The sequence below is a fragment of the Notechis scutatus genome, chromosome 8, assembly GCF_049901735.1.
Source record: "Notechis scutatus isolate UNSWTSFEM ecotype Mainland chromosome 8, rNotScu1.2, whole genome shotgun sequence".
In the NCBI taxonomy this organism is placed as follows: domain Eukaryota; kingdom Metazoa; phylum Chordata; class Lepidosauria; order Squamata; family Elapidae; genus Notechis; species Notechis scutatus.
Window position 1 is genome coordinate 10,335,043 of NC_142016.1, and position 26,304 is coordinate 10,361,346.

Genomic DNA, 26,304 nt, shown 5'->3' on the forward strand with positions numbered 1-26,304 from the left:
CTCTGAGCGATTGATAGATGAATGGTTACAAGCCAAGGACTACCTTTCTAGAACATTTACTATGGAACGGCATTGTAGAAATTAAACAGCTTTTGTCTTGAGAGTTCGTTTTTGGTTATTTCTAGGTTTCTGTATTAATCCCTGCTGAGCCATAATGTCCCTAGCAAGTTATGGAAGACAACCAGAAGCAAGGAAGCCTCATCGCATGTTTGATCCCAAACAGCGCTTTGAAGTGCATTTTTGCATTTAAGTCCTGCATGGATATATTGTAGATCAAAGTTTGTTTGTTTCTCTAAATGGGGCTTAGATAATGGAATAAACTGCAGCTGAATTGCCTTGTTACAATTCAGGAGGTTCAAAATGAACATTGTCCAAAAAACAAAAAAAGAATTTTCAGAATTTTAAATTTTTCAAAAGAGTTTCCAGCATTATCTGAATTTTTGTAAATTGCTCACAGATAATGGGGTTAGACAGTTTTATAACTGTATGGTATACATACAGGTAACCCTCAATTTACAACAGTTCATTTAGTAACCAAAGTTATAATGGCACTGATAAAAGTGATTTATGATCATTTTTTACACTTACAAGCTTTGTAGCATCTCCATGGTCACATGATCAAAATTCGGATGCTTAGCAGCTGACTCATATTTATGACGGTTGCAGTGTTCCCTTTTGCGACCTTCCGAGAAGCAAAGTCAATGGGGAAACCAGATTCACTTAAAACCATGTTATTAATTAAACAACTGCAGTGATTCATTTAACAACTGGCAAGAAAGGTCGTAAAATGGGACAAAACTCACTTAACACATTTCTCACTTAGCAACATAAATTTTGGGCTCTATTATGGTCGTAAGTTCAGAAGTATCTATGCACATATAAATCTCTGTATCGTTAATGTGTTTATTCAGGGGGTTATGAGTGCAGCTAATTCTACCCAGAATCAAACTGTAAAGTTATTGGTGGAATTTTTGGATCCAGGAAAAAAAACAAAACCAGTGAAAATGTTGATGAGCCTGAGGAATAAGTGGGTGGATGATCTACATGAGTCTCCAGCTTGACTTAACACAACGGCCACACAGCCTCTGAACTAATATAGTAATAGTTGTAATAGTGCAACCCAGAGCATTAAATCCGCTGATCGATATCAAAACGAAAAGCAATCAAGTTAATGCACCCGTCTTTGCCAATCCCAGCTGTTCTTTCTGCTCAGGGTAAGCACTGTTCATCCCTATCAAAACTCATTCCCCACAGAAAAAAACCTGCAACTGTTTATAGGCAAATTTAGCCCCAGGAATACTAATTGATTCACTTCTTTGTTTCACCAACACAACCTTCTAAGGAAGATTTGGAAAAGATGTATAGGTCGGCTTTCCAAATCCTGGGGCCTTCCTGGTGAATGTGGCTCCCGTTATTCTCTGAAAATATGGCATGAATGTTAAAAGTTTTGGGATAAATCGTAATATGTATGCAATCCCAGGGAATCCCTTGAGACCTTGTAACGATATGTGTGAATCACCTTGGGAGATGGAGGTTGTGGGGGAGAAGAGATGCTGTCTAGGTCAGGGCTGTCTGAACTTGGCAACTTTAAGACTTGTGGCCGGGGATGGCTGACTGGGAAATTCTGGGAGTTGAAGTCCAAAAGTCTTACATGTTCCCAAGAGGAAACACCCCTGGCCTAAGGAATGGTCAGATAAGAGATGGTATCAGAAGTGGCATTCAGCAGGTTATGACCAGTTCTGGAGAACTGGTAGTGGAAATGTTGAGTAGTTCGGAGAACCAGCAAATCCCACCTCTGACTGGCCCCACCCCCATCTATTTTCTGCCTCCCAAGTCCCAGCTGATTGGCTGGGTCTCCTTTGGTTGCCCTGCACAGGAGAACAGAGCTGGAAAGCAGGTTAGTGGGGTGGGTAAGGAATGGAGATTTTACAGTAACCTTTCCCTGCCATGCCCACCAAGCCACACCCACAGAACCGGTAGTAAAAAAACTGGATGGTATCGCCTGCAGTTGCCAAATGGGAAAAGAAAGAAACTCAGAAAGGAAGCTTCCCAACTTTTCAGACTATAAGAAAGACAGTGGGAGATTTGTACTTTCAGACTTGCAAAAAATTCTTTTAATATAGCCATATAATGTAGTAGAATTGGCTTATGAACTACATGGGAAGGCTGACACATCGGCCTTGTTGCTTCTAGGGCAAACTTCAAGACAGGAAATGCCTGAAACTGCAGGTCTCCACCTGCTGGGTTACAAGTCCCCTTAAACTCAGTTTGGTTCGTTTTTGAATTGGCTGGCGTTGAGCTGCATAATTAAATATGTTGGTTTGCTGTGGCACAAAGAGGAGGAGATCCCACAAGGAATACAAACTGATCTGCTGGTTAGGAAACATTGAAGGAAGCGATCCAACAGGTGCTGTAAACTTTCTGGTATTAATTGCTGGTTGGGTTAAGTCAGCCTGAGGCTAGCCTCACCAGTGGAATATGCTGTCCTTCCATATTTTTCTTTTAACTTACTTTTAATAGTGGCACCAAAAGGAGCCACCCAGGATAATCCTACAGGGTGTGTGAAGTGTGAGCTTTTTGTGTGAGGCTTGAGAAAGCCACTTAGCCAAAACATCAATGGAGGTGGCAGTGTGTTAGAAAGATTAGATTCGTGCCTGGGTATCAGCCTTCGAGGAAGGCAGGTCAGGGAACAGATGCCGCCAGAAATAATGATATAGATCCGTGATGGCTTAGCTCAACTGTTCTGTACTAAAGCTGCTTGCTGCTGTGAAATTAAAACTGAAACTCCTCTCCTCTGCTTGCGTTTTGCATTTGGAGCAGATTTCTTTTCAGGTGGGGAGGGGGAATAGAACTCCTTAGCATCAGAGCGTGTTAATAATAATATAGGAAATGTTAATGCTCTGATGGTCATTTTGAAAAATCCTTTCTTAGTCAGCATCTAGAAGCCAAGAGGAACATACGTGCCAAATTTCAAGTTCGTAGGCTTTACGGTTCTGGAGATTTTGTGATGATGTGTGAGGGGTATTTTGCTTTTATATATATAGATTCCTTCCTCCTTCTATTTTTCCCAAATCAACGCTGTGAGGTTGACTGGGCTGGGAGAGAAGACTGGCCCAAAGTCACCCAACCAGCTTTCACGCTTAAGGTGCAAACAGAACTCACAGCCTCGTGATTTCTAAGCCAGCATCTTGATTGCTACACCAAGCTGACTTTCTTCTTCCTAATCATCTCAATCTTTTCAATCTTCTTGAACTTTTCCTTTGATACTGTTCCATTTTTTTAAACTTATCTATTTTGGTACTTTATTTTTATTAGTCCATGATTATAATTAAAAAAAAACCTGTTTATGGAAACACCTCATATATCTTCTTGGCTTGCTATAGAAAGCTTGCAGGGAGAATCTGTTTCCAGAATTTTCAGAAAGGTAAAAATATCCCTCTCGGTCTCTTTCCCCCTTTCAAATTGGTGCTAAAAGATCAATTCATTTGAACTCAACTGCTGGCAGCTTCACCGATGCATCCTCCCAGGTGTTCTTGAGAGCAGCATAAAAGAGGATTGGCATCTGTTTTTATTTTAAAATAAGTTAGAGACTAATTTCTAATTTCCTGCCATCATTAGAATGTATTTTTGTCGGGGCAGTATTGTGTAGCCCGTTGTGAGCACATTCCAGGGATAAGGGACTTGCATTGTACAAAACTTTTTTGTCTTCAGAGCAGTTCTCTTTTACATTAGTGTACGTTGTGTGTGTGAGAGAGAAAAAAATTAACAGATCTGCAAAAATAATAAGCTTTTTTTCTGCTGTCTAAAATTGCTTCTCGTCCATTTTCTACAACCTGTTGTGCTCTGGATGTGCTGGACTTCAGCCCCATCCAGGGCATTGGGAAAGCTGACCAAGCACATTGTAAAAGATTAATAGACCATATAGGTAACAAGGTGTAATCCTAGTTGCTGGAGATAGATGCTAGTCCTCATCATTTAGCTCTCTGTCAGTGTGGATGGAGGATTACAGGATTTAGAGTTAGGCACATCTGGAGAGATCTGGATTAAGAAAGGCTATTTTGGTAGAAGAATGAAGGTCAGGTTAAGGACTGGTAGGAAACACTGAGCATTTCCCCATCTGGAGACCACCAGAAGTGAGCCAGTTTGGTGTAGTGGTTAAGGCACCAGGCTAGAAATTGGGAGACTGTGAGTTCAAATCCTGCCTTAGCCATGAAAACTGGCTGAGTGACTCTGGGTCAGACACATTTGCAGCCTTGAGTTAAGACAGAGTCATTGTGTACCTGTGTCCAGGTAAAATCATCTTGGTGGCATCGACTCCAAAATACATTTCATTGGTTTACACAGGATTTATTCTCAAATGACTGTTTTGGGGGCAGATAGCCCAGCCAATTTCCAACCAAGATCTGGGTCTTTATGACACGCTGAGCCTTCAATCAAGAGAGTGTTCACATAGCATACAGGCAAATCAGTGGCTTAAGAGGATGATCTGATTCCCACAGTTTGCTGAGATGTTGGCTGGCTTCCCATACCACAACCAACCCTTCCCATTTTAATCTTCTCCAGTGTATTGTGTGAACCCAGTCGTATTGTGCCATAATATCAAAGGAGTTTTTACATCAGCAGGGTGAAGTTTCTATTTTTCTGCCAACGGTTGTATTGCTTAAAGGGTGTGGCAGGCTGAGACTTGACAGATGAAGCAGAGCCAAAATCATCTCCTATTAGCACCATTTCTTTTCTTTAATTTATTTTTAACACTTTTCTCTCTCTTCCTTCCGAGCTGTAAGTCCCCAGGGGAAACTCTTCCGAGGAATCTGACCTGATCTGTTTGCAAAATAGTTTTGAAATTAGTTCAAAAATTGCTTCATGTTAAGGCAAGAGGCATACGTACCCAAATTTAGCAGGATATGATAATAGCCATCAACGGCCACATAGAGATAAACAACATCTACATACCACTCAAAAGAGGCAACCAAAAAGCCCAACGGGAAACAAAAAGTCCAAAATAGGTATCTTCAGCAGCAATCAATAGCAATACCACTTAGACTTATATACCACTTTATAGGGCTTTACAGCCCTCTCTAAGTGATTTACAGAGTCAGCCTCTTGTCCCCAACAATTTGAGTCCTCATTTTACCCACCTTGGAAGGATGGAAGGCTGAGTCAACCTTGAGCCAGTGGGATTTGAACTGCCAAATTGTAGGCAGCTGGCTGCAGCAGAAGTAGCTTGCGGTACTGCCCTCTAACCACTGGGCCACAGAGGCTCCATATGAGCAGAGACCAATATTAATACTAGATCAACATAGAAATAAACTATACCACAATCTAGAAACTACCAACTTAGACAAGAATGCTAAGAGTAAACAACAACTAATCAATGAACCACCAAGGATATTCCCACCGACACTGACAGGGTAAGCCATTAGTATATACAACATCACTTGCGTCAGGGGTGCCTGTGGTGGCCCACGCATTCCGCCAGTGAACAAACTCCGTTTTCTCTGGCAGAGTCACCGCGGGCTGGTCCTTCGCAATTTCCAGGGCTCTCAGCCTTGAGTTTGACCACCCCAGTCATAGAACAATTGTTAAGTGAGCTTTGTCCCATTTTACGACCTTTCTTATCGTACTTGTTAAGTGAATTGTTGCAGTTAAGGTAGTGACATGGTTATTAAGTGAATCTGGCTTCCTTGCTTGCCAGAAGATCACATAAGGGGATCACATGATCCCAGGACAGTGCATCCATCACGAAGCAATTGCCAAGCATCGAAATTCTGATCATGAAAATACTACAAGAGTTGTAAGGGTGAAAAATGGCCACAGGTCACTTTTTTTTTCAGTGCTATTGTAACTTTGAATGATCCCTACCTAAATAGAACGTAGAATAATAAGAGTTGAAAGGGACCTTAGAGGCCTCCTAGTCTAACCCCCTGCTTCAGCAGGAGACCAGGGGTGGGCTGCTAGCGGTTCGCCCCGGTTCGAGCAAACCAGTAGTTCCGGCGATCATTTGGCTCCGCCCACCCGCCCCTGCTCTAGTCCAGGGGTCTCCAACCTTGGCAACTTGAAGACTTGTGGACTTCAACTTTGCTGGCTGAGGAACTCTGGGAGTTGAAGTCCCAAAGTCTTCAAGTTGCCAAGGTTGGGGGCCCCTGCTCTAGTGTGTCCTATATTTCTGAGTTTTGCAGCTCAGCTGATTCGTGCGGCACAGTGGATTGCCGCACAAACCAGCTGTTGTACTCACTGGGGCTGCAACGGAAGGTGAGTTTTAGAGCTGAAAATAGGCAGTTTTCAATATCACACCGGTTGAATCACATCACTGCAGGAGACCTTATACCGGTGATGGCAAACCTATGGCACATGGGCCAGAAGTGGCATGCAGAGCCTTTCTGCCGGCACACGAGCCATCGTCCTGAACTGATCCACTGTGCATATGTGCACGCCTCCCGCCAGCCAACTGATTGTCGGGTATCTGCCGCGCATGCATGTACAGGGGTGGGGGCACGGGGGGTTGCACGCACATGCGCAGAGGCATGCGGTGTGCACACATGCATGCACACGGGGCGGGGGGGTCACGTGCGCATTGCATTATGGTTGCAAGCACACTTGCGTGCGCACTTTCGGCATGCGACGACGAAAAAGTGAATGGCTGTCCCATCTCTTCTTGAAAGCCTCCAGTGATGGAGCACCTATTTCTGAGGACTACCTGCACTAAAGGAACAAACGTTGCATGCATTTCCACACAAATCGAGTTCGGCTATCTCTGGCTAGTGAGAAAATGCCGGAGCTCCTTTACAACAGTCCCGTCCTTCCAAAATGTCGTTCCAAGTGGTCTTGATGATGATAATAATTAAAAAGGTTCTTTTCATTTTATAGAACTCCCGGAGAACTGGACGGACACCCGAGAGACCTTGCTGGAGGGAATGCTCTTCAACCTGAAGTACCTGGGCATGACATTGGTTGAGCAGCCCAAAGGAGAAGAATTATCCGCTACGGCTGTCAAAAGGATTGTGGCAACGGTGAGGGACCAAGAGCCGGTTTCCATTCACACCTTCCCTGTCTCCTATTGTACCTAAACAGGTGTTTCTCAACCATGGCAACTTTAAGAGTGGTGGGATTCAAATTTTTTTACTACCGGTTCTGTAGGCGTGGCTTAGTGGGCATGACTTGTTGGGTGTGGCAGGGGAAGGTTATTGTAAAATCCCCATTCCCTCCCCACCCCACTAACCTGCTTTCCAGCTCCTTTCTCCTGTGCAGGGCAACAAAAGGAGACCCAGCCAATCAGCTGGGACTCAATGGGAGGCAGAGAATAGATGGGGGCGGGGCCAGTCAGAGGTGGGATTGGCTGGTTCTCCGAACTACTCAAAATTTCCACTAGAAAAAAACTTCTGAACTAGTCAGAACCTGCTGAATACCACCTCTGGGGTGGACTGGCTGGGGAATTCTGGGAGTTGAAGTCCACCCATCTTAAAGTTTCCAAGATTGAGAAAAATGCTTCCCTAAGCAATCCAGGTCGGCGACCCACTGTTGCGAACAGGGCAATAAGAATAATATATTTCCACAGCTCTCCATATTTAACACTGGCTGGATGTGAGAGATGGTCCCGAAAACATGGGTGATAAGGGGGTTTTCAGTCTGCTTAAGATCTATAATTTAAAACCAATTAGCATTTTTATCACTTGCTTTAAAACGTTTTTCGTCCCTCTCCGTTGTTCTTTCTTTATGGACTTCATACATTTTTTATGTGTCTGCCCGTGACTACATTAATCCGCCCATGGAGGAAGAATTTATTTTCTAATTTCTTCTGGTTAACCTAGACACCCAATAATGCCTATTTGGGCAATCAATGCACAAAAAAAATCCTGGGTTTGTTGTATACATGTGCCCATTAATCCTCGACTTGCAACCACAATTGAGCTCAAAATGTCTTTTTTATATATAAAAAGTTTTTTTTTATTTTTAACAACAAACATAGACAAATACAAGCATAAAACAATGAAATAAAACCATCTTTCAATTATACAGTGTACAATATGTGTAGTCTTTTCCTCTTAAATTTAAATTTACCTTCATATTACATTAATCAACTTTCCATGTCATGTTATATTATTATTACACCATCATTAGACCTTAGTTTCAAGTGCACATTATCCTTTAGAGCAAATGTCATGCCCCTGGTGGAGACTGACTCTGAGGGAGAGGAGGAACAGACGACAGGGAATGGGAGTGTGGCTCCAGAGGTTGTGGAGGAGGCTGGGGAAGGGCAGAGGCCGGCTGAGCAGTCAGAGGAGGACCCAGGCCCACCCCCTCTCCATCCTAGGGCACGCAGGGAGGAGAGGATAAGGGAGAAACGTGGTCTACTTGTGGGGGAGAGGGCCTTGATCCTCTTCATGGGCTGCAGCTGTGACAACTGAGTGAGAGGAAGGACCTGCATACGAGTGAACGCTGGAAACAAAGCGTGGAAATATCTCTAGTTTATAGTTCCTCTCCGAGTTTGGCATCCTTCCCACTGTGTGTTATCTGTGGACGTCCTCCAGCCCTTATCTTGCCTGGTTTGTGTTGCTTTTTTCCTCCTTCTTGTAACTGTTTGGGAGTTTTTTTGTCTTCCATCAAAGATATTCGGAGCTTGGAAGCAAAGTGAAGGAATAAAAGGGGTTCGCCTGTTTTCTGTGACTGTGTTTGTTTTGTATCCCACCCTGGGTCATCACAGCAAATCTCAGTTCTTACTAATTTTAATTCATATTAAAAGCCATTCAATAATAATCAATCATAACATTATCATTGCTGTTTAAATGTCTTTTCCTAAGTGAGACAGTTGTTAAGTGAGTTTTGCCCCATTTTATGACCTTTCTTGCCACCATTGTTAAGTGAATCACTGCAGTTGATAAATTAGTAACCCGGTTGTTAAGTGAGTCTAGCTCCCCCATTGTCTTCACTTGTCAGAAGGCTGCAGAAGGGGAAATCTCGCGACCCAGGGACACTGCAACCCTCATAAGTATCAGCCAGGAGCCTGAATTTTGATCATGTGACCATAGGGATGCTGCCATGGTCATAAGTGTGAAAAATAGTTGTGTCCCTTTTTCAGTGCCTTTGTAACTTTGCACAGTCCCTAAAGGAACTGTTGTAAATCGAGGACCACCTGTATTTGTGTTGGTACAGGTAGTCCTTGACTTAACAACCATTCGTTTTGCAGCTTGTTCGTCCTATGGTCAAAATTCAGGCACTTGGCTCATATTTATAACGGTTGCAGAGATTTCCCCTTTTGCAACGTCCTGACAGGCGAAGTCAAAAATGTGGCACTGAAAAATGTGTCCAATGAGTGGTCCTTGCACTTATGACCATCGTCGCATCCCCATGGTCACATGTTCAGAATTGGGGTGCTTGGAGACTGGTACATATTTATGATGGTTGGAATGGCTCAGGGTCAGTCCCAGCTGGCTTCTGACAAACGAAGTCAATGGGGAAAGCCAGATTTGCTTAATGACCGCCTGGTTCACTTAACAACTGCAGTGATTCACTTAACAACCATGGCAAAGAAGGTCGTAAAATTGGGTGCCACTCACTTAACAACTCCCTTGCTTAGCAATGGAAATTCAGGTCCCATATAAGCCTATATGTATATGTATATGTATATTTCCCCATTTAGCCAGTCCAGCTGGGAAAGACAAAATGTTTGCACATCACTCCCACTAATGGACAATTTCACTGCATCTGTTAGATTTAACCGACCTTTCTTAGTTATCAGCCGTCCCTTTTTCCAAACGATCCCTAAATTGAGTTTTTACTGTAATGCAAATTGTCATGCCAGTCACACTGTATTCACCTTGAGAAGAAAAGTATTTGTCAATTAAAAAAAAGTTCAGCGACATTTTTCATTTGTTCCGTTATTGTTTCAAAAAGTGAAGTTTAATCAATTTTTTTAAAGGACATTTTGATATAGATTTAAAAATCCATTCTAATCCATTCTAAATTTAAATAAGTTTCTTCCTACCAAAACAATGTGTTTTTGGCATACTGCTACGTAAGAAACGAAGTGACCACGTTTGCTAGATGTTAAGGGCATTTCCAGGTTTTTTTTTCTTTCTCTGCCTGTTAATTGTTGAATTACAACAAAAATCAGTTAGAACAAATCAACGCTTAGCTTTCTTGATTAATTGGTGGGAGACCTTTTCATTCAACAGAATTGCAATTTTCAATTAAACCAATTAATGCTTGCAGTCCTGATTTTAACTAATGTTATCTACTTTCTTTATTGAGCTGGGGTTTTGTTTTAATGACTTACTGAATTGTTGCATTTGGAAAAAGACACATTGTGATTGGAATAGTTTTACCCCTACAACAATTCTGCAACAACAAGGAGCTGCTGATACAGTTCTACAGAGGAATTATTGAGTCTGTCATCTGCACCTCTATAACTGCCTGGTTTGGCTCTGCAACCCAACAGGACAGACACAGACTTCAGAGAATAATTAGGACAGCAGAAAAAACAATTACTACCAGCCTTCCATCAAGGACCTGTATACTGCACGAGTCAAAAAGAGGGCTGTGAAAATATTTACAGACCCCTCGCATCCCGGACATAAACTGTTTCAACTCCTTCCCTCAAAACAACGCTATAGAGCCCTGCACACCAGAACAACTAGACACAAGGACAGTTTTTTCCTGAACGCCATCACTCTGCTAAACAAATAATTCCCTCAACACTGTTCAACTATTACAAAGTCTGAATTACTATTACTATTAATCTTCTCATCACTCCTCATTACCCATCCCCTCCCACCTGTGACTGTATGATTGTAACTTTGTCGCTTGTATCCTTACGATTTATATTGACTATTTCCTAGTATGATTTGACTGCTTATTGTACCCTATGACTATCATTAAGTGTTGTACCTGATGATTCTTGACTCTTGACAAATGAATGTATCTTTTCTTTTATGTGCACTGAGAGCATTTGCACCAAGACAAATTCCTTGTGTGTCCAATCACATTTGGCCAATAAAGAATAATATTCCATTCTATTCTATTTGCACTGTTACCATCCTATAGACTAAGATATATAGAATAGAGTAGGCCAGTACAACATACAGTCTGCGGATCATACATAGCCTGCTAAGTAGCCTTGTGTGTGACCCAATGGCACTTTTTAAAAAGTCATCAAATTTGCTGCCTCCAGAAAGATCCCCTGCCAAGAATCTCCAGTCCTTAACGTCCCTTCTGAGACGTTAGCTGCATTCTCATTACAGGAAGTCCTTGTCTTACAACCACAGTTGAACTCAAAATTTCTGTTGCTAAGTGAGACAGTTGTTGAGGGATTTTTGCACCATTTTATGACCTTTCTTGCCACAATTGTTGAGTGAATCACTGCAGTTGTTAAATTAGTAGCATGGTTGTTAAATGAACCTGGCTTCCCCATTGAGTTTGCTTGCCAGAAGGTCGCAAAAGGGGATCCCATAACCCCAGGACATTGCAATTGTCATACATGTGAGTCAATTTCCGAGCATATGAATTTTGATCATATGTCCATGGGGATGCTGCAGTGGAAAAGGTCACAAGTCACTTTTTTTCAGTGCTGTTGTAACTTCAAATGGTTATTAAACAAACTGTTTAATGTCTGTTTTCTAATCTGCAGCTCTTCCTCTGTCTCCCAAGGTCATTCCTACATACCATTACACCTGAGGAAATGAAATGAAATATGGAAATGAATATATAGAAATATAGAGAAACCTAACCATAAGACTTACTAAGGGATAGGAAATACTGAACGACCATGGAATACTAATTGGCTGTGATTACAGAACTCACTTAACCTAGTTACTTTTCTGGGGTTGTGCAACACAGTGTGATATAATTAATCAGGCTGGATTATGTAACTCACTAAGCCACCCACAGACCTAACTAGGATTTTTTTAAAAAACTAATCAAGCTTAGCATGTTCTGGAATTGCATTTGTAGATTTTTGCTTGAGCTATTAGGGATACCAACGTGAACACAACCAAAGAAAGTTAAAAGGAGATGCAAAGAAATGAGAGAGGAATGCAACGGAATGTCAGAATAATACCAGGTCTTCCATGCTGCAACCTTTTGTTAGACATTCCACCTGTTAATACTTAATTGTCATGTGCTTGGAAGTGAAGTTGAAGAACGCGAAGTAAAAATGTTCTTAACTGGCTCTGAAAGCCCACCAGAATTAACTTCATAAAATAGAGTGTTATTCATAAAACGGATGCAATTTTAGAGGATCAAACTTCAGTAAAATGGTGATAGATTATAGAAGGAATTCAAAGGTTGCTCGAATAAAAGAAATTCCATCTAACCTTGTTCTCTGTCAAATAAAGATGAAGGGTGTAAGCTTGGTCCTTCCTAATGCCCTTGGCACTCAGGAGAATTTATAGGGACGGAAGATTTTCAGGGGTTTTCCTGAGTATTTCTTTAATGATGCAAGTAGTTTGCTTTGGTTTGACAATATTTCTGTCTATAGGCAAAGAACAATAAAAGAAACTGCTTAGAAGTAACTCTTTCTTGCTTTGAGGGGCCTGACAGGAAGATTTTGAATTGATTTATCTTTGTGGCAACATCTGAATGCAGTTATTTTCTCTATTCCAAGGCAAAGGCCAGTGGGAAAAAACTCCGAAAAGTGACTCTGAAAGTATCACCCAGAGGGATCGTTCTCAGTGACAGCATAACAAATGAATCAATTGAAAACGTGTCAATATACAGGTACGCCTCATCCATACCTTTCAAATTTTCAGAGCAAATAATTAAGTCCTCTGCTTCCCAGGAGAGCGTTCGAAGGGTTAACGTTTGAAACTGTAATTAATAGTGATAGGATATTCTTTTTTCTTATTTTCTCTTATTTACATTTAATACTCTAAGGCAGTGGTGGCTAACCTATTTGGGCTCCTGTGCCAAAAATTGTGCACGCACTTGCACATTCATGCTCGTGTGCCAACACCCAGAAGGCAATGCGCACCCCCATGTCTCCTACTGATGCGTGCACAATCCCCACACATCCCGGCCGCTTCCTTACCTGCACTGCACCTCACAGCTGATTTTCGGCCGGTTTGAGGCCTTTTTCGGCCTACCAGAGGCTTGAGGAAGGCTTCTGTATGCTTTGCAGGCCGAAAACTAGCCCCGTTTTGTCACTTCTGGTATTTTCGGAAAAACAGGAAGTGATGAAAGTGCAGTTCTCCTGCTGTTGCCTTTATAGCCTGAGAACTTAGGGGAGGGTCCCTTCTGAGCCTCTTGCTCCACCCACTATGCAGCTGCAGGTGATGCTGTCCCTTATCTGACATGTTCCCTAGGCAACATCTCTTCGACCTGCCTCCGAGGGCCTTTCCCACATCCCGTTAGGAAAAAAGGCATCTTCCAATCCCAATGAGTAGAGTAGAGTAGAGTAGAGTAGAGTAGAGTAGAGTCGAGTAGAGTCGATTAGAATAGAATAGAATAGAATAGAATAGAATAGAATAGAATAGAATAGAATAGAATAGAATAGAATAGAATAGAATAACAGAGTTGGAAGGGACTTTGGAGGTCTTCTCGTCCAACCCTCTGTCTAGGCTGGAAACCCTACACCACTTCAGACAAATGGTTATCCAACATCTTTTTAAAAACTTCCAGTGTTGGAATATTCACAACTTCTGGAGGCAAGTTGTTCCACTGATTAATTGTCCTAATTATCAGGCAATTTCTCCTTAGTTCTAAGTTGCTTCTCTCCTTGATTAATTTCCACCCATTGCTTCTTGTCCTGCTTTAGGTGCTTCAGAGAATAGCTTGACTCCCTCTTCTTTGTGGCAGCCCCTCAAATATTGGAAGACTGCTATCATGTCTCCCCTAGTCCTTCTTTTCATTAGGGTAGTAGACATGCCCAATTCCTGCAACCATTCTTCATATGTTTTAGCCTCCAGTCCCCTAATCCTCTTTGTTGCTCTTCTCTACACTCTCTCTAGCACTTTAATACAATACAAGATCAGAAGGGAACTAATATACCACCCACCCACCCCAAAAAATAGAAAATCCAGCAAAGAAAAACTCTGAGACCAGTAGGCAGATGCAGAGGAACAATCTACGCACTTGTTTAAGAACAAGGAATTCTTCAAGGGGTTCCTGAAAGCAATTAATGAGGCATGTAATCCTTGGAGAAACCAGTGGCAGAGCTTGGCCCACTTGGAGGAATAACAGACCCCCTCATTACTGCCAATTTTTGACAGAACACTGAACACATTTCTGTTGCAATTCCCATGTGTTTAATGGACCACTCTGGGGTCAGAATAAGTCTTTCCTGCTATTTTTCCTATTTTTTTAAAGTGGAGGACTACCTGTAAATAACAATACTGTACACACATATTCTACCTGCTGTATTTTCTTGGCTAGTTCTGGAGGACGTTCTTGGAAGAGGTGTGAAATGGTGAGGATGCCCCTCAGACCATGGACTATTCATGTTATCGTCACACTGCTTTGAAGTTGCCTGCATTTGTTTTCTTGGCGTTCGACATTACTTTTTGGAGGATTTCTTTATTGCTGTTCCATCAGTTCCATCGGCACCAAGAGATTTGCAGAGCGGGAGGCAGGAGCTTCAAAATGAGTGATCTCCAAGAGAGCCACAGCCCAGATCCTCCTGTTGGATGCGCCCACCCCGTCCCAAGTTGCCTTAGGAACTAAATGCATTGTTAAAGCAATGTCATCTCATCATTGGCAGGCGATAAATCTCTCCCTCCCCCATTGCAGCAAACTGTTGCTTCCATTCTCTTCTTCTGAGAAAGGTTATCGGATTGCTAAGTCTGCTTTTGTCCGATAAAAAAGGCAATTCAGAAGATACACTGATCACATGAAAGTTGGTTGTGGCTGCTCCAGAGAAATGAGTGCTGAATACGACTTAGTCTTTAGGTAGAGCCTAATTTCTAGGCTTTGGTCTGGTCTGAGCATGGATGGGCGATCTCAAAGGCCAGGCTGCTTTCCTAAGCACCTAGCAATGTCTTCTTGAGAGCTTCTTGTGATCTTCTCCTATTCTGAACCTAAACCAAAGGTTCACACTTGGGGTGATGGTGAGTGCCATGGTGACAATCAGTGGATCTTGGACAAAGAAATGGGATCACAAAAATCCTTACTGAAATGAAGAATCTTAGAATGAATCCCAGAAACAGGGACTTTCTGTTGCTTCAGAAGCTGGCAAGCATCCCTCCCATCTTTAGCTCTGGAATGGGGTAGGACAGAGATCTCCAAGCTTAGCTGGCTGGAGAATTGTGGGAGTTGAAGTCCACAAGTCTTAAAAGTTGCCAAGTTTGGGGGCCCCTGGGGTAGAACAATGAATCGGTGGAACAACTTGCCTTCAGAAGTTGTGGGTGTTCCAACCCTGGGGGTTTTTTAAGAAGAGATTAGACGGCCATTTGTCTGAAATGGTATAAGGTTTCCTGATGGAGCAGGAAGTTGGATGAGAGTATCTCTGTGTTTGTTATTCGGTCTCTAGATGAGCAGGTTCAGAATTTGGGGACTTGTCTAAACTTAGGGATCCTGCTTAGGCAGCTAGTAGAAACCATGGCTTGGAGGATTTTTGCCCAGCATTGGTTGATCCTTTTCTGCATCAGGAGGCTCTGCCAACCATGACTGGCCTCTTTGTCATTTCAAGCCAGATGACAACAGAATGAAGTCTTTCTTAAGAATCGGTGTTGGTTACCAGTACAGATAACCCTCGATTTAACATCTATAATGGAGCCCAGAATGTCCATCATAAGTCATGACAGCCATAAATCAAAGCACCCAGGTGACCAACCCAGTTTTATGACCTTGTTTGCAGTGGCCATAAAGCAAGGCTCTTCAAACTTGGTAAGTTTAGGACTTGCGGACTTCAACTCCCAGAATTCCTGAGCTAACATGACTGGAGGAGGAATTCTGGGACTTGACGTCCACAAGTGTTAAAGTTGTCACATTTGAAGACCCCTGCCGTAAAGCAGGTCAGTGGAAGTCTGGAACTGGCTTGTAAGTATTTTTTGAGAGATCCATTGTAACTATGAACAGTAAGCAGTGGGTCATTAAGCAGGGACTACCTGGAGGATTCAGCTCCAATTAGGATATTGGTTATCACTTACAAAGTCTTGATGGCTCAGGTCTTTATTATCTTCAGGACCACCTGACCACGGTAGTAGTTAGAAAATGAGAATAGAAGGGAATAACAGAGTTGGAAGGGACCTTGGAGGTCTTCTAGTCCAACCCCTTGCTTAGGCAGGACACCCTAGAGCAGGGGTCCCCAACCACCGGTCCGTGGACCGGTACCGGTCTGTGGAACAAGTCCTACCGGGCCGCTGGTTTGCTGGGCGCCGCCATCTTGTTTTGATGAAAAAGTGCTTCCGGTGAGCTTTTCCGGGTAGAAAGCTCACCGGAAGCACTTTTTCATCAAAACAAGATGGCGGCCCAGCTGAGGCCGGTACCGGGCCGTGCCATAAAAAAGGTTGGGGATACCGGGCCGCGGCATAAAAAAGGTTGGGGATCACTGCCCTAGAGTATTTCAGACAAATTGTTATCCAATCTCTTTTTATAAACCTGCAGTGTTGGAGCATTTGGAGCATTTGATTAATTGTTCTAACTGTCAGAAAAATTTCTCCTTAGTTCTAAGTTGCTTCTCTCCTTGATTAGTTTCCACCCATTGCTTCTTGTCCTGCCCTCAGGTGCTTTGGAGAATGTTCCCTCTCATGTCCTAAAGGTGCTTTCCCAAAAGGCAACTGGACTTTCTTGGTTTTTTTCTTGCAAATGTTTCACTTCTTATGCAAGAGGCTTCTTCAGTTCTTCAGAACTACTTCAGAACTTCTTCAGAACTGAGGAAGCTTCTTGGGTGAGAAGCAAAACATTTTCAAAGGAAAAAAACCAAGAAAGTCCAGTTATCTTTTGGAAAAGCACCTTTGGGACAACCATGACTTGAATGATTGAGAATCTCCATAGACATTTCTCCTCCCATATCTTTTTAGAAAGCTGTCAAACCCAGATTTTTCCAAGGGGCCTTCAGAACAGGTGATGCAACTTAGTTGGAAACAGCCAGCCCAGGAAGGAAATAATTATTTAGTTCAGAGATAGTTGGCTTTTCTTTAACTGAGTTCAATGTTACTATTTCACTATTGTATCCCTTTTGCCAAACAACCCAGAGTCTTAAGGAGACACATCTGAAGAAATAAGTAACACTGACATTTCATGACAACAACATTGACCACTTTAGATGATCCCTCCCTGTCTGTTTAATCATTTTTCCCATCTGGCACATAAAAATTAGAATTTGGCATGATTAAAATAATCCTCCTTGCAAGATATTGTGGGAGGATCACACACCTCTGCAGTGAAAAAACCCCTTTATATAAAAGAGCAAGATTTGCCAGTGTTACTGGAGTTTGAAACAATGCTGTTTCTCTTTTATTCGGCCTCTCATTTAAGAATGAAAAATAATGCTCCTTAGAAAGCAGCAGTTTGAGGAAGATGAATAGCTGTTTGTTTTCCCTTATTCCCCCAATGTTATAAGATCTCCCACTAGAAAATTCTGTTACTCCATTCGCTTTCATCTAATAAACTTTATGAATCTGTAGCTGAGCTTTCATTTTTCTCATCGGGAAAGCAAACATTTACAGTGAAGCCTCATATTAAATATTGGAATTCAACAACTACCCAGCTTCCACTTAAGCTTCTAGTCCTTATGGCAATAGTGGTGAACCTTTTCGGCACCAAGTGCTGAAACGAGAGCGCATGCATGCACCAGAAACCAGAGAAGCAGCTCCCCGACCTGCATGCACGTGAGTACCGGAAACCGGAAGCTTAGCTTCCCGGCACTCACATGCGTGACAGCGACCTGGTCTTCTGGTTTGTAACATGCATGTGTGCATGAAGACCAGCTGGCCGGTGCACATGTGCTCTCTGGAACCCAGAAGAGCAACGGGTGATAGCTGGTGTGCCCAGAGGGATGGGTCTGCCTGCCACTTCCGGCATGCATGCCATAGATTCACCATCACGGCCTTATGGTTTTAAATATTAACATGAAGAAATGACCAGCGAAAGACAACGTTAGAAACCTAATTAAAAATGGTAATTGTTCTTATGATATATGTACAGAATAACCCTTGAGTAACAAGGATATGCACATGGAAACATTTATGAGAATACTTATGAATAATTATCCAGCCACACACAGATAACACTGAATTGAGTTAAAGTTTACTTTAAGAAATAGCACAGTCCAATAAACGGTCCAGGTCATATACGTTTTACAGTCCAAAGAATATCCAATTACAAAATCTTCTTACCGGTTGCCTTTGTCATTTCCAGTAAACAAAGATATCAAAGTATAAGCGCAGCATAAACCTTAGATAGCAACAGAATGTCAGAGATACAGAATGTCAGGGAGACAGAATGACAGAGAGAGCAAGCTTTGATCTCTAGCTCCCTCTTCTGGTAATTTGCAATATAATCAACCAATCGGAATATAGTATAAATCAATACAGTGATTTTGTCTTAAAGCTACAAACATACATTGTTGGTTTATATATTGCCAACCCAACTAATTGGTGGAACAGATTCCTAACAGTTGTGATGTTCACAGCCTTGATAGTTTCTTTCACCCAAGTCTGACATCTTAAAAACCATGACTGAAAGGGTTTCTTTGGCTCAAGGTGCCTTTCTGTCTTGTGTTTTGTGTACATACTGTTTGGCAAAAAGCGACAATTCTTTCATTAACGGTATTATTAAATGCCTATTTTTTTTCTTTTTCCCACTGACACTGGGAAGATTGTTAAACATCTAAACATTGTGGAGGGATTAAAAGTTAGAACTGACCCATTCAGTGTGTTTGGCCCATTTAAGAATGCTTAGTGGGCCCCATATATGCCATGTGGGAACTTTTGGGGTCCATAGTTAGTATTTATTTATTGATTAATTGACTGGATTTTACCTTTATTACTTTATAAGTAACTTTATAAAGTGATGAACATACCTAACACTCCTTCCTCCTCCTTTCCCCCCCACAATAACAACCTTATGAGGTGAGTTGGGCTGAGAGAGAAAGTGACTGTCCCAAAGGCCTCAGCCAGCTTTCACGCCTAAAGCAGGACCACAACTCACCGTCTCCTGATGACTGGCCCAAAGGCACCCAGTGGGCATTCATGCTTAATGTCAGACTAGAACTCACAATGTCCTGGTGATAGGACCAAAAATCTCCCAGCCTAAGGTGGAACTAGAACTCATCGTCTCCTGGTGTCTAATCCAGCACCTTGATCACTGTCCCAAACTGGGTCTCTGTTGTCGTTGCTCAGTAGTGGCCCTCACTTTGGGGTACAACTGAAATTCTGTTAGCACTATATCAACCATCATTCTGTGAGGATGCTAAGGAAAAAATCTTGCGCTGTAAATGGAATATAATAGAGACTGATCCCCAGGAGGGAGGGGCTGTATTCCAGAGGAGTAAGAGGCAGCTCAGTCCAGATATTTTGTGTGAGAGAAAGAGGGTGAAGACAGTCCCTCCCTAATAGTTCACAGAGTGTATGTTTGAGGTAAATATAGTAGAGTGCTTAATGTGGCAAGATTCTGTCTATAGGTTTGGCAAGAATAATGAAATCAGCTTGGAAGAATCACCACGTGTCTTCCTTGGTTCTTTGGACCTAAGAATACATTTGATGCTGTTTTACGATGACAGATTGAATCATCCCTTGTGGTCACTCTTTCATTAATTTTATTTTGTGGTTTGTGTTTGTGCAATCTTGTGCTTTATATTTTATTATAATAACTACTGAAGAATTTAATGAAGATGAAAATGATACAATGGTGGAAATACTTTAACAAAGCATAATTTCAACTGGAATTTAAGAAAAAGAAACAAAAAGAACCATATAGGCATAATGTACAACTAGCTCAGCCTTTTAACACAGTATTAAATCTCGACCAAGTAGAAACACTGTGCTCCATCTTTCCATTACTACAATATAAAGACACTGCAGGAAATCAGCCAAGAACACATCTCTTTGACATCTGGAGTTTTCTTTCCACATATATAGAATAATTCTCTCAGAATCTCAGATTCTGTGTTTGGGGGGGGGGTTTAATTCAACATCATATTTGCATCTAAAACTGTTTAATTCCCCCCCATTTGTATAAATTATGAACTGCTGTAAATTGTGTCAGATTTGGTGGTGTGGAAGTGTGATCAATCATTGAAGGCTAAAAGGCCATTCCTGCCTCCAGAGTCACAGGAGGGGAAGCACTGAAGAAAGATGTGTGTCCAGGCACTTATTCCTGCCCCAGCTGTGTCAGCTGATCTCATTGACGGGACTCTGCTGCCCTTTAGAAGTCAGTTCTGGTGGATTTCCTTATTTTAAAGGAATGTAGAAATGACTGTGGGGAAGGTACAGATATTCCTTGACTGATGATCACAACAGGAACTAGAATGTTTGTTGCTGAGCAAAACAGTTATTCAGTGATTTGATGACTTGATGACTTTATTGGCACAATTGTGAAGCAAAACACGGTAGCTGTTCAGTGAATCGTAAAGTTGTTCAGTGAATCTGGCTTGTCCCATTGACACTGTTTGTTGGAGGCTAGTTGGGAAGGTTGCAAATAGTGATCACATGACCCTGTGGGATACTGCAACCTTAGCACCCAAATTTTGATCATGCGATTGTGCAATATTCATAAGTGCAAGGACCAGTTATAAGTCACTTTTTTCAGTGCCATTATAACTTGGAACAGTTACTAAACAAATGGTTGTAAGTCAAGGATTATGTGATGACCCAGGGCATAGCACAAAAGCAGCAAAGTCACAAAAGTAGGTAAAGTCCCTTTAATTCCTCCAACTTGGCCTCCAATGTCCAGTTATCATTGGCTGGAGAAAAAAACTCTCCCAAGAATAGTTTTAAAGGGAAGAAATTTAGTCCGAACCAAAAGTACATATAAATTATAAATAAAAACCAACACAAACCACGCTGCAGCAATTAACGAAACAGAGCAGGATAAGGAATTGCAGAACTCAAAAGATAATGAAACACATACAGTTGGGAGGATGCCAGAAGCCAGATAAGACTTGAGAAACAACCATAATGCACATTTTGCTTCCAGCAAGGTTCTGTGTACAAAAACCCTCTTTATCCTGTTTCCCCAGCTGCAGCTAATGAAGGGAATCAGGGCCTTTTTCTCCCCTGCAACCCACGTTGTTCCCTTATCCGTTCCTCCCTGCGTGCCCTAAGATGCAGAGTGGGTGGCCCTGGGTCTTCCTCTGAATACCTAGCTGGACTGTGCCCTTCCCCAGTTTCCTCCACAACCACCGGAGCCACACTCCCACTCCCTGTCTGCTGCTCAACCTCCCCCTCGGAATCAGATTCCAACAGGGGCATGAGAGATTACCTATATGAAAGAGCCATTGAGGCAGTGCTTCCCAAACCCGACTGAATTCCCCAAAATTGGGTGAAAGTGTTTTTTCTTTGGATAACGATTACATGAAACTATTACTCACCAAAACAGGGACATTTAAGTTTAAATCTAAAGATTGCCACATATTCCTATTGAATGAAAACTGATGAAATTACCAGCGGTAATTTGTTGAAATGACATAAACATCATTCAGCGATATTGCTTTTATAATACAGGTAATCCTCAAGTTATGACCATTTGTTCAGGGACCAATCAAAGTTAAGATGGGCAGGCTTTCTATTTGGGCAATAGTCTGGCATTCAGAAAATCCCCGTGTGCCGATCGCCAGCTCTGGGTAAATGCATGTGAATGCGGACAGTTATTTAGATAATCAGCCCAGATCTGCCTACAGATCTGCCTTGGAAGTCACATAAGGTTAACTGGCAGCCGTGAAGCTTCTTCTTAGCCATTCTGGGAAGTAGTTGTTTCAAGGTGCTCCATGAGATGATGGACAGTGCTGAGCCTGTGTCAACCTCCATCCTGCAAGGTTTCCCTTCTATAGAAACAAAAACATTGATTTTGTTAGAGCCTTTGTTAGTCAGCTTGGCTTGATAGCAGGTAAAACAGTCTTCAACTTGTTTTTGGAAATGTTGGGTTGTCTGAGGCTTTTGGGCAAAAGTCTTTCCTGCTTGACAGATCCTGACTAAATGACCCTTCCTCTGGCATTTTAGACGAATGGCATTCCTGAACTTGCAGGATGCCCTGAGGTGGTTTCCCCCGCAGCTTAGACAAATGGGCTGAGGCCCTGGAGGCAGATTGGGGTTTGGCCTGTTCTCCCTTTGACTGTTTTTTTGCTGCCTGAGGCGATTTACATCATTAGCCTCTTCTTAGCCTTCTTCTGTGGAGGCTTCATCGTAATGGATGGCTGAGCTGCTCTAGCTAATTGGATTTCCCTGAATTTCTGCTGCTGAAAGTGCTGATAGTTCAGCAGCTTGAGACTCTTCAATTGCTAATTTAAGGGTTAAATCCCCTTTAGCCAATAGACACCTTTGTAGCCTTAAATCCCTGACTCCACAAACTAGTTGGTCTAATAACATGTCTTCCAGATAGTCTCTAAACCCACAATGCAAGGCAGCTGTTCGTAGGGCAGCCATGTACCCACTAATAGTCTCTCCCTCAGCCTGAATCCGTCTCCTAAAAGCATGACGCCTGGCAATTCGGGATGGCTTAGGGGAATAGTGGTTGGAAATAATTTCCTGCAATTCTTCCCATGGAACAGTCTTAATTGAACGTGGAGCCAATAATGCCGTAGCAGTGTCAAACACTGTGGCTCCGCAAAAACTTAAAAAGTAGGACTTTTTCCTATGGTCGGAAATGTCAGCGAGGTCTATGGCATCTAGGAAACAGTCAAATCGGTTTCTGTAGGATTCCCATGTTTCTGCTGTCGGTCTGAAAGGCGGGAATGCAGGGTTCGAAGTCATCTCGACTCAGCGGTGCCGGATCTTCCGAGGAAAGTTGAAATTCGCGCTCGCGAATAGTGACAGTAAGCTCTTAAAGTGACATTCAGCTCGGTAGTGACTTCAGCTCTTTTTTGTAGTGACTTCGCTTAGCGATTCTTTGCCCGGTTGCCTCTTATATGTATCCCGCCCTCGTCGCCAGTGTTGTAGAGCGGCGGAATAACCTGAGGCGAACACGGAGCGAACTTCAGCTTTTACTTTATTGTAACAATAAAGGGTTGCCACGGCTGCCGCGCTAACAAGGCAGCCAGCTGGCGGACAACAGCTGATGCCGTTTGACAGCTCCCTTTTATAGCCGGCTGTCAAATGGCATCAGCCAATAGGAACGGTCTGTGTTCCCGCTGGAAACACGGACCGGAGTGAAGACTTCAGCTCAGTCTTTTACGAACGCCACACTTTAACTGGAAAATGGGAAAATCAATAGACAGCCAATTGCAGTGGTGTATTATATGCTTTGGCTGCTCAACTCCCATACTTGAACCCACTGTGTTTCCAAATCATTTCAAGGCAGCTTCCCGTCAAACATGTTGCTGTGATCAAGAATGTTTGTGCTGCCTGATGCTATTCTTCTAACAAGAAGAGCAGAGGTGATTTTAAGACGGAATTGTTTAATCTGAACACACCATCAGAGCAGCTGACAAAAAGAATGGAATTATATTTTTAAATGATCTAGCTAGCGCAAGGATGAGGCTCCATTATTGCTGATTTGCCTGCGAAGCTTTAATGTCAGAATTTGGAAATGATGAAGGACTTCATGTGAGAGTGTGTTTAGCTGAAAGGATGTTGGTCATTTTCCTCTCCTTACTGAATTCTTAACGTGTTTTCTTTACCCTTTTTATTTACTTTTGTCTCTTCTCCTTCTTCCTCCTTCTCCTTGTCCTCCTCCTCCTCCTCCTCCTCTTCCTTTTCCTTTTATTTCTCCTTCTTCTGCTTCTGCTTCTCCTCCTCCTCCTCCTTCTCCTTCCTTTTCCTCCCCTTCCCCTTCTCTTCCCTTCCCCCTTCCCCTCCTCTTCCTCCTCTCCTGCCTTCCTCCGTTTCTCCCTCCCTTCTTTTTCTTAATGTTCACAGGATATCCTACTGTACAGCAGATAAAGTACACGACAAGGTATTTGCCTACATCGCCCAGAGTCAGCACAATGAGAACCTGGAGTGTCATGCTTTCCTCTGTTCCAAGAAAAAAATGGTCAGTATTAAGTGGAAAAGTCCCTGCTGTGTGTTCATTTATTCCATTCCTATGGCTGCCCATATGGCGTTTCCAGTTTTCGGTAAAACCACCCCCATAGAGACCCATTGGTTCACTTAACGGCCGAGGCATTCGTTTAACAACCGCAGCAGCCAATGCAGGCCCATCGTGTTTGCTTAACGACCGCCTCAAAAACGGTCATAAAATGGGGTCAGATCTCCCTAATGGCTATTTCTAATTTCAATGCTGCTTTCAAAATGTCCTTGAAAACTTTCCCCGCCAAAGGTGTTTTCCTTCGCCTCCTTTTTTTTCCCCCTAGACAAAAAGTTGCCTGCTAATTTGACATGATACGAAGACAGGGTGCACATCTTCAAGGCACAGACTCTGAATGTCTATTTTTCACATCTCCAGCATATAATTACTCTGTATTTTTAGCGCCTGGGCAATTCACAACATTATCTGGGTCTATTAAACTTGATTTGAATGTGACAGCTGAAATTGTAAACAGCTGTGAGGAGTTTCATACTTAATTACCATATTTAAGGAGTTGTTGGGATTTTTTTTTCCTTCCCTTTCCCCCTGATAAAAAAAGCACTTTGCTCCTCCACCAAAGATTTAAATGGTTCTGACAACATCTCTTTTTTTCCTTTCATGTCATACTGGGACAGGTACAATTTTGTCTCTGTTCTTCTAAACAGCCCCATCGCTCTGGTTTGTCTAGCATGCTAGCCAGTTAATGGGTGGGAGGTTTGATAGATTGGAATCCAAATTTCTCATCAGCATCCTACAACTGGATATTTGAGGGGGGGGTTGGTTATAGCATCCATTAATCTATAAGAAAACAAAATGTGTATGCAAAATTCTCTACCTATTTATTTCTCATAACTCTCTTAGACAGAGTCTTAGAGTGAATTATAGTTCTTGTTCAGGCATCTTGATAAGCCATAATTTTTCCGAGTTCTGCCTGGTACATATTATCTAATTCCGCAATTGTGTAATGCTATACAGTATTGCTTTTGCTATATTGCTTTCATTCCAATGCTGTTGGCTAAAAAAAAAAAAAAAGTTAAAACCTGAAATAAAGAACAAAGTTTGGGTTTGCCTACGCAGAAGGTTAACAAACCACAGGTTTCAAGTACAGTAGGTTATTTCAATAAAATAACCTGGATTAAAACCAAACACAACATGTTGGGGTTTAGCAGAATGCATGAATGTTGCCACGTTTTGATTATCTCCTAAATTCCCAGGCCTTTATATGCCACAACATTTATTCCAGAATTGTGGCATCTCAAGCTGATTTTTGTGCTGCATCTATTGATCAGCTGTTTGCAGCTTTGGAACTAAATTTTGCTGCAACTCACTGTTTTTTAGATAGGGATATATGAGGAGAGAAGAAACTGTAATATTAATCCTGTGTCAGCATGTAGTTTTGTGGAAGTTAGTTAACTTGAGGTAAAGGTGGATCAAAGACTCTAGTTCAGGGGTGGGCAAACTACGGCCCGCGGGCCATATCCGGCCCGTTGGTCTTTTTAATCCGGCCCGCCGAAGATTGGTACAGAATTAAGGTTTGATGTGAATGATTGAATGATTGCATTCATTTGATTTTGACTTGTAATGACAGGCATTTCGACACCAGGTGGCGGCCCGTCTGTCAAATTTTAAAAGTCAATGAGGCCCCCGAGCCAAAAAGTTTGCCCACCCCTGCTCTAGTTAGTCTTTGATCCACCTTTACCTCAACAGGCCTTCTAAGCTAACTAGATGTGTAGGTAAAAATGGGTGCCACTTTCTGGATAGTTTGAAGAATGCTCCATGAATGGGATTTATATTTAATTGGCAGTTTTCATCACTTATAGAAAACATAGAAAACCGAGGGCAGGAAAAGGCCTAGTGGTCCATCAAGTCTGCCTTTTGAATTTATTTGTTTTTGTTTTCTTTTCAATTTATTTATTTATTAATATTTATTTGTTGCTTTTGTGTTTTCTTTTCTTTTTTAATTTTTGTTGGATGATGGACATATGTTTATCCCAAGCATTTTAAAACTCAGTTACTGATGATTGACCCACTATCTTCACTGGAAGTTGGCTCTAAGCTTCCACTATTCTTTCTGTGAAGTAATGCTTTCTAAACTTTTGAATTTTCCTCCTGTCAGTTTGAGGTTATGCCCCCATGTTCTTGATTTTTACTTACTGTTGAAAATACAACCTTCTAAAACAGGGGTGTCAAAACTCAGGAACTGGGGGCCGGAGC

At 42.2% G+C, this 26,304-nt stretch overlaps 1 protein-coding gene across 6 annotated transcripts in view; it reads left to right on the forward strand.

Moving 5' to 3' along the window:
- LDLRAP1 (low density lipoprotein receptor adaptor protein 1) overlaps nucleotides 1–26,304 on the forward strand; it is a 79,748-nt gene that overhangs the window by 18,660 nt on the left and 34,784 nt on the right. For all 6 annotated transcript variants that reach the window (XR_015750440.1, XM_087970616.1, XM_087970617.1 and 3 more), the window contains exons 2-4: nucleotides 6,868–7,010; nucleotides 12,599–12,711; nucleotides 23,943–24,057. Coding sequence is in view for 5 of the 6 variants with exons in the window: in XM_087970616.1 (XP_087826742.1) it covers nucleotides 6,868–7,010; nucleotides 12,599–12,711; nucleotides 23,943–24,057 (371 nt within the window). In the remaining variant the exon portion in view is untranslated. The remainder of the gene's footprint in view (nucleotides 1–6,867; nucleotides 7,011–12,598; nucleotides 12,712–23,942; nucleotides 24,058–26,304) is intronic.